Below are 9,006 nucleotides of genomic sequence, written 5' to 3' on the forward strand. Positions count from 1 at the left end.
TGTTTGTGCAGGAATAGAAACCCTGACTAAGACAATTACTATGTGTGTAAATGATCCCTGAATGTGTGAGTGTGCCTGGGCACTCCTGTGCACGTCAGGGGACTTTGTGCAGTCAGTTCTCCCCTCCCTTCATACGAGTTTCTTAGTTTCTACTCCACAGCAGTAATGGGATAAACATTAACATGAAGTTAACGGAGTGAAGTCACTGAGTGCAACACTTCGCCTACTGAGTACTGAGATTATAGGCAAGAGCACGTGCAGAAGGAAACCCAGGGCTTCCTGTGTGCTAGACATTCTACCTGCTGAACTACAACCCAGAGAGTAATCTACTGAGCAATATCACCTTCTTTTTTATCTTGCTTTTTTTTTTTAAATCTTCCAAACAACAACAACAACAACAACAACAACAACAAAAAACCCAGCTCCCAGGGTACTGGTTTGATCCCTGTTTTAAGTCTTTCTCAAACTTCGGACCTACTACTTTTGGAGCTCGTGATGGCCCAGCGTAAACTTTATTGATAACCAGACTATTTCTTGCAGGAAGGAGGGGGAAAATGTCATTAGAAACTATTTCCCACATTCTCAGCTTTTCAGCTACTGCTAATTTTTTTTTTTTTTGTGGCAACAATAAACAAATACAGGAGCATGCTTTCTATCTGCCATCTTTCCTCCGAGGTTATTTTGCAGGCACAGTTAAGATCTGTTTATTGCCGAGTGCGGAAAATGTATCAATTTAGGATCAGAACACTAAGACCCTGGTGGTTCAAGCTTTCAGAGCAGGAACAGGAAGTTGCAGAATATAAATACAAGGAGCGGGGTGGTAGTGGGGTTTAGGTCACTTACACAGTGTTCATCAAAACCCAGTAACTATGGTTACCAAGCTAATCATTGTTAGTGGTTGTCACAGAACCTACTCAGTAGTGTAGAATTGATAAGAGTTGTCCCTTGCAAAGAAAGACCTCTTCGTCCTTATCTGGTATCCCAGGATACATTTCTCCCTACTCCCCACCATGTTTCTTCATCGCTCTGTCTTGGCTTGAGGTATGTCACCTTCCAATTTTGTCTTGGAGGGAGGGCATCAGCTACAAGCGGGACAAATGTGGTTGTCTCAGGGTGACCTAGCAGCATGTCACCCGAGCTTGCCTTTAAGTCAACTGGATGTCCGTCTATCTGCCCCTTTCCCAAAATCTTTCCTTGCCTCTTCCTGCTTGCATGAACTACTTTACTCTCAGGCAGCTGATCAGCCATAGAGCGCTGGCCTAGCGGATGTGAAGTCGTAAGTTCAACACCCAGCATTGCAGGAAGAGGAAAAACAAAATCTCAGGGAAGGAAGTCCAGCCTTGAAGGCCACACACACACTCAGTCTAACTGTAGACCAACTGGAGAGGTATTTCGGGTGTCAATCACCCTTCAGTCTGGCTCCTGCGAGGAGAAGGGATACGGGTTGGGTGTGGGGGGCGATGACGAATCTTGAAGCTGCAGCAGCCCAGAGCCCCACCGGCCTAGGTGCTCAAGCAGATAGGTCACCCAGGCGATGATTTAAAAGGACAGCACGCCCACCCAGGCGGCAGACCGCCCCTCCCTGCCCCGCTGCCCGCCCAGGCCGCACCCACTTGGGGGCGGTGCGCCCGAGCTTAGTTCTTGGTGGGCGGACGCCGCGGCTTTAAGCCGGGGCGGGACTGAGCGAGGAGCAGCAGCGGCGTCGGCGGCGGCGAGAGTTCTTGGGGACTCGGGCCCGGATGCTGGGGACTAGTCGGCAGGTCCCGGTAAGCGCAAGGGAGGGCGGGCGAACGGCCCCGGGAGATGCACGCGCGTGCGTGTCTCAGGCGCGGGAGAGAGTCGGTGCAGCACGACGGCTCCACGGAGGAGTGGAGAAGGCTGTCCCCGCTTGGCCGAGGTCCTTCCGGCCCCACAGGAGCCCTCCTAGGCTAGATTGGCCACACTGCAGCATTTAGTCCTCCGCGGCGCCCGGCTGCGCTGGAGCGGATGGAGGGACGCGCAGCGCTAGCGGCCGCGGAGATTGGCCCTCGGCGCTTGCCGTAGCTCAGCGGCCTGCTTTTGGGGGGGCGGTCGCTGAGAGTCCCGGGAAGGACCGGCGACAAAAGGAGGGAACCCGAAGGCCGTTTGCGACGGGAAGGGATTGCGTGAGGAGTCGCGGGGGCTGCGGCACCCCACCAAAGCCATCCTGGCATCTGCGGGCCTCCACGCAGGCTCCTGGCTCCCTGGGCCAGACGCTGAGAGTGAAGGTAGCGGCGGCTACCGCGCCCCCTGGCGGCCCGGAGGCGCGGTGTCCGACCAGCCGGGCGTCGTGGGCGGGGCGGACCCGATGGAGGACGGCGGGCTGTGGGGCCGTTTGCCTTTTCCTTACCTGGGTGGGGACTCCGTGGGCTCGAGGGCTTCCAGGCCTGAGCCCATATCCTCTCGAAAAGCTCAGGACCTCCTTCCAGAATCCACAGGCGGACTAGAGTAGCCCCCAGCTTTCGGGTTCTTGGCCCAGGGAGAAGCTAGGCCAGGCCCCTGGGAGGATCGGGTGGGAGCTCGGAAGTGGCACTTTTACTGAGTGGCGTATGAAAAGGGGATTAAGTGTCGCAAAAGTTTGCGGGGATGTTTGGACTATAGCTCAGAGGGTAGAGTGCCCTCCTAGCACACCAAAGACCTAGGGTTCGATTCCCCATAACCTCCCAGCCCTGGGGTGATGGCACACAGGCCTGTCGGAGGTCGGGGTCAGGGCTGGAAACTCAAGAATCAAGGCCATCCGTTCCTCAGCCTGCTCCTCCTCCCCGAGCTCCACAACCCCACCTCCGCAGCAGAAAAGCTAGATAAAAAGTTTGGCCAGGATTAGGGCTTCTGTTCTGTTCTTAAGAAGGCCGTGACCCTGAGTCTAGTTAATAGTCGGTGAGTATGAGGGACCTCCAGTATTTGAAGGAGGAACTCTTGATAGGAAAAGCAAGAGCTTGCCAAGTCACGCTAGCAAGGCTGATAGTTTCCTTAGCTTTTCTCTTCTCTCCCTACAAGGTCTCTGGTACTATGTAGGCCTGGCTGGTCTAGAACTCACAGAGATCCACAGAGTGCTGGGGTTAAAGGCGTGCACCGGCTCGCTCAGCTTTTTAGTTTTTTAAGCACTTGCTTGTTTGTGTATGTGTGTTGGGCATGCATGTGGAGCTAAGAGAACAACCTGTGGGACTCAGTTCTCCCCTTCCACCCTGTGGTCACATATCAAGTCAGGTCTCCAGGTTTGGCTCCAACCGCTTTACATTATGAGCCAGGAGTCAACGTTCCTGCTTTCCGAGTCACTGTGGTGCTTTTAAAGTATGCTTTGGGGCCAGTGAGATGGCTCAGTGGGTGAAGGTTGCTTGCTGCCAAGCCTGATGACCCGAGTTCAATCCCTGAGACCCACATGGTGGATGGAAGGAACAGACGTCCCACAAGTTGTCCCTTGACTTCCTCATGTGCAGTGTGGCACACACCTTCTTCCACCCCAGTTAAGTAACTGTAATAATAAAAAGCATGCCTTGCGTTTTGTGCCTCGACTGTAGATAAGATCCACAGGTAATGCTTAGAATAGTTTATTATTTATAATTTATACAATACTGGGGGATAAAACCCAGGACAAGGCTCTACCATGATGTAGTGTGTATATTTTCCCAAGGTCTCAGGTAACCCTGACTAGCCTAGAACTCACTATGTAGAACAGGCTGGCCTCTTGTCTCCTATGTGCTGGGATTAAAACCATTTGCCCCCATATTTAGCTGATTTTATATTTTCTTAAACTGGTTGGGGTGGGATGGGGGAGCGTTGAAGAAGAGTAGTGCATTTCATGATGAGTGCAAATTATGCAAAATGTGTCCTTAAGCACTCCTGATTGGTTTTTTTTTTAACACAGCTGTTGTCATTCATTTGTATGTTAGTGACTCCTTCCTGACTAGAGAACTGGGTAGATATTGCACAACTACAAAGACTCAAATATTTACTGTGTGGTTCCCCCCACCTCCTCCATGACACTTTGGCGATAAGTGTCTTGTGTATCCCAGGCTCCCGTCTGTACTTCTCCGGTGCTGGAGAGGTTGTGGGATTACAACCGCTTTATGCAGGGCTGGGAATCAAGGTCAAGGCTTCATAAACATGCTAGGCAAACTCTCCACTGAGCTATGGCCCCAGCTCTCCCTCTGTTCTGCACAGCTCTTTGTACAAAATGTTTGCCATCTCCTGGTTTGTTGAAAAAAGGATATATAACGGGAAAGAAAAACTTCCATGTTGAAAAAAATGATGTTGAAACAGCGGATTTGGGCAAGCTTTATGTGGAGACACTGTCCAAAACAAAAACAACCCACAGAAAACAGTGATTTCCGCAAAGTCATTTAGAGGTTGGGCAGTGTAACAGCACAGCAGGTCGAGGTTCTGATCACCAACCCTGATGACCTGAGTTCGATTCCCTGGACCTCTGTATGATTCCTCTGACCTCCACACATCTGTTGAGGCACAGGAATCTCCTCCAACACAATGAAAATATGAATGTAATTTTAGGAAGTACTCCGGTAAAGTCTTTGACAGGTTACAAGCTCATGTCCCTGCAAGCTGCTGATGGGATGTCTCTTTTCCCAGGCTGGATAAACTCATGGACTTGGCATCTCAGGCTTGAGAAAGAAACAAACTCAGAAGAAAGATGGCGTTTGTTGCAACCCAGGGGGCCACGGTGGTTGACCAAACCACTCTGATGAAGAAATACCTTCAGTTTGTGGCAGCTCTCACGGATGTGAATACACGTGAGTCCATCCTTTTTTGCACACTGAGATGAATAGCAAACCTTAGTGTTTATCCTTGACCTCCCCCTGTCTACCTTGTGGAGAAGCACAATGATGAACAATACTGCTGGAGCCCCAGAGAGGCACAAGTGTGTATGCGATTGCCTGTGTGTGTGTGTGTGCATGCACATGTGAGTTTGGGAGGATGGATGTGTGTGACTGGAGGTAGGGACCTAGCCATGTGCCATCTTCTGGGCTGTGACAGTCAAACTGATAAGATCTGATTGCTTCTCTTCAGTCCTTAAATCCAGTGATTTTTTTTTTTAAAGCTTTCTTAAGGCAGTTTCAATGAGCTGACTGTTTTGCTATTCACAGCTGATGAAACGAAGTTGAAAATGATGCAGGAAGTCAGCGAGAACTTTGAGGTATGAGCATCTCTTCTGTTTTTGTTTAAATCACACTTATTTTAGGTCTGTGTACGTGCTGACACATGCCACAGGCGCTGTGTGCTTGTCACAGGACAATCTGAGGGAGTCTGTTTTTTCCTTCCATCATTGTGGGCCTGGGGATTGAACTCTGGACATTTCAACAGCCCAGCAATTTCCTCTGTTATCCATGCTTTCTCCTGTTCTTGCTGTCAGTGTTTTTACAAATGTATTTTTTATTGTTGTTGCTGTATAGGATGTGTGTGTGTGTGTGTGTGTGTGTGTGTGTGTGTGTATACATGCTACCACAGTGTTTACACGGAAGTTGGGCCAGCCCTGTGAAATGGCGCTCTCCTGCCTTTACATGGCTTCTGGGTATTGAACTCAGGTTGTCATGTGTATTTGGCAGCTTGACCTGCTGAGTCATCCTGCCAGCCCTGTTGTCAGATTTCTGTCAGTTCTGTGTGTCATTGTTATGCGTTGGTGCCTCTGCAGAGGGGAGCACAGAAGCACTGTGGTGCACATGAGGCATTGGTTCCTGCTTTTCCCTTCTCCTTTACATAGGCTCTGGGTACCTTCAGGCTCACGTGGCACACACTTCCATCTCTCCAGCCCTGTCAAGTCTATTTTGTTTCTGACTCAGAGATCATTGGTAATAAAGGCTGTCCTGCCCTGGCATACTCCTGTAATTCCAGAGTGGGAAAACTGCAGCAGGGGGATTGGCAGGCATTATTCAACAGCAGCCTGGGCTGTAGTGTGAAAGGGTTTGGAAAGAAGTCTGATCTGTTTTTTACTTGTGTGTGTGTGTGCTTGGGCAAGCTCCGAACAGTTCACCTTCCACAGTGTAGGTTCTTCCTTAGGCTTGGCCATAAACAGTCTTTACCGCTAAGCCGTTTACCACGCCCCAAGGCATCAGTGCAAATTCAGAACAGAGTTTGAAACTTTGTACAGCGTTCTGCCCATCTTCCTGGTGAAGAAGTCAAGGATGTGTTTAGGAATGTTGGCTTTGTTTTGGCTGCTGTAGCGTTTTTGTTTTTAAGAGGGGGCTCTCTTACATGTTTTCACTGGGATGCATTCAAGCTTACCTTGTGATTCATTATGTTCAGATATTAGCTCATCCAACATAACGGGTTGCCCGTCATTTCTGGTTTTAGTATTTAAGATGTCGGTGACCTTGAAAAAGCAGTCACTCCTTTCTGAGTTTCTTGTATTTCTGTGATTTTACATTATCTCACAGATCCCTCAGACTCTGTTTGCAGATGGTCTTTGACTTGATTTTAAACTGGAAAATACTGATTTTTTAAAAAAAATAAAATACTTTTCATTGTCTGTGTATGTGTATGAAGGCCTGAGTGTGTGTCTGTGCATGCAGTGCCTGTGGAGGCCAGAGGAGGGCATCAGCCCCCAGGGAAGGAAGTAGTGTGGAGTTAAAGGCGCTGGGGAGAAGCCATGTGGGTATAGGAAAGTCAGCCCAGGTCCCTGCAAGAGTAGCAGGCTTTTCTTAACTGCTGAGCCGTCCCTCTCACTCTTTAGGAGGGTCTGTCTTTAGGGATACTGTTATCTTCAAACTACTTTTAACTTTTCGGTTTACTTTTTTGTGTGTTTTCCAAGTCACTTTTAGTAGTAGGTCTTCATTGTGTTCTTGAATTTCATTTCTCTGCCTATCTTACTTTTTGAACAGCCATGTATGTAACGACTGAGAGTTGTGCCATTTGGCAGTTTTGTTTTTTGGACACCATTGCATATATTCACACAGACATAGATGGGATAGGTCGGTTAGTCAACGTAGCCTCTTAAAAATCTTAGAGTTTGTACCTGTGTGTTTATGTGTACACATGTGCATGCCCAGCACATACAGAGGCCAGAGGACAAGGGGGCGTCGGTTCTCTGTCAGCGTGGGGGTTCCCAGAAGGTGCTGCTCAGCGGCTAGCCCCTTCACCTGATGAGTTGTCTCAATAACCTGCCTCTTAATAGAATCAAATTGTAGTAAACACAAAACGTTTGAGACTACCGCCCATGTGTAACAGCAAACTGTTTGACCGGAAGTGACATTTAAGTAATGTTTACATGCAAATGATGACAGCATGCCCAGTGACATGTGCCTGTTGACCGTAGTAGGGCAACATCATCAAACTCTGTCTTAAAAATTGAAAAAGTCTGCAGCCAGTTAAGTAGAAAATTCCTTTCCTGGTGGCAATGTGGAGTGCAAAGCTGGAAGCAGCCGCCTCCTTGAGAATAAGCTGCCTGTTGCTTAGGTGGTTGCCCCAAGGGACTTTGAAGGCAGTTTTCCTGCAGATAATCTGTCTCCAGTTTCAGTGCTGTCCCCAGCCTGGGTTCCAGGAAGATTTGCAGAGTGCCTTTGGGAAGGCCCAGGGCTCGATGACCAGAGTTCAAGCTGGCCAGGTCATTCTGTTCATCTGCACCAAGCTGCAGAAGGAGGAACTTGTGGATGAGGCCTGGTGTAGAGGCACGCTTGAGTCCTCTGGCCAACAGAAGAACCACACTCAAAAAAATGGGGCTTTACCATGTTTAATGAAGAGGAACTTGAAGAATAGGGTGGCTAAGAGTTGGCTCGTCCCATGGCTGCTCAGGTATATTCATACTTGTCCACAGTTGTTGCCTGGCAGATGTCAGGCCCTGCATACCTGAGAGTTTCCACTGCCGTGAGTTCTACACCCCACCAAACCATGTGTGGTAATGAGTCTCAACTAGTATGTCTTTTTTAAAAAGAGCTAAAAAAGCAAGGTGGGATTAATACAGAAACCACAGTAAGGTTGTTTGCTCTTGGGTTTTAAACTGTGCACACAATGGCGTGGACAATACTTTTATCTGAGAGGCACAATGGACTTGCTGGCGTCTCACAAAGACAGGACATTCTACCCAGTGCTGTGAGGCTGTGACACCATCAGGCAACAGATAGGACTTTTTTCGGGCTCCTTTAGGATTTTACAGGACCTTTCTCAAATGCGGTCCGTCCTTATGTGCGCACTGACTTTTATAGCGCTGCTTTCCAGTCTGTTTTGAGACCCTGGCTGGTCTGTAACTCAGGATATAGAGGGGCTGGCCTGAAACGCGAGATCTGCTTGCCTCTGACTCTCCAGTACTGGGATTAAAGGAGTTTACCATTGTTCTTGCCTAATGATTTACTGTTTTAAAAAGCTAGTGTTTTTTCTAAGTGAAGACCTATGTGGTCTTTTGTTTTTGTTTTTGTTTTTGTTTTTTTCCTTTTTGAGAAAAAGTGTCTGGCTTTGTAGCAAAGAATGGTCTCTTCTAACTCATGGTCCTCAGTTGTCCTTCCGCTAGGTTACACGTATCCTTTCAGAGTACGTGACCCTCTGTACTGTGTGCTAACTGATTTGGAGGTCAGTCTTGAATGTTCAGTATTTTCCAGAGCGTTGGTGTTCTTTTTCTTTGCTTAGATGTATTTGCCCATTTTTTGTTTAAATTACATTTATATGTGTACTTGGAGGATAATTTGCAGGAGAGTTTTCTCCTACCATGTGGTCACAGGGATGGAACTTGGCTTATCGTGTGGTGGAAAGCTCTTCAACCCATTGTACCACCTTGCCAACCCAATTTTAAAATGATGTATATATAGAATGATGTGCCAGGTGGTACTCTGATCCTTATTGAGAAAATAGAATCCTTTTAGCTTATTATTACTATTATTATGTATGTATGTAGGGTTTTTTTTTGTTTGTTTGTTTGTTTTGTTTTGTTTTTTGAGACAGGGTTTCTCTGTATAACCTTGGCTGTCCTGGAACTCACTTTGTAGACCAGGCTGGCCTCGAACTCAGAAATCCACCTGCCTCTGCCTCCCGAGTGCTGGGATTAAAGGT

At 48.1% G+C, this 9,006-nt stretch overlaps 1 protein-coding gene and 1 non-coding gene across 2 annotated transcripts in view; both read left to right on the forward strand.

Annotated features, from left to right (window-relative positions):
* The first annotated feature begins 1,438 nt into the window (after positions 1–1,438).
* Trrap (transformation/transcription domain associated protein) overlaps positions 1,439–9,006 on the forward strand; it is a 94,764-nt gene continuing 87,196 nt past the window's right edge. The window contains exons 1-3 of the mRNA XM_029533525.1: positions 1,439–1,766; positions 4,603–4,763; positions 5,118–5,167. Coding sequence (XP_029389385.1) covers positions 4,664–4,763; positions 5,118–5,167 — 150 coding nt within the window. The 5' untranslated portion in view covers positions 1,439–1,766; positions 4,603–4,663. The remainder of the gene's footprint in view (positions 1,767–4,602; positions 4,764–5,117; positions 5,168–9,006) is intronic.
* Positions 7,325–7,453, forward strand: LOC115063109. Its single transcript, XR_003842989.1, has one exon. It is a non-coding gene; the product is annotated as a small nucleolar RNA SNORA70 (small nucleolar RNA).

This window comes from Mus pahari, chromosome 23, assembly GCF_900095145.1.
Source record: "Mus pahari chromosome 23, PAHARI_EIJ_v1.1, whole genome shotgun sequence".
Lineage (NCBI taxonomy): Eukaryota > Metazoa > Chordata > Mammalia > Rodentia > Muridae > Mus > Mus pahari.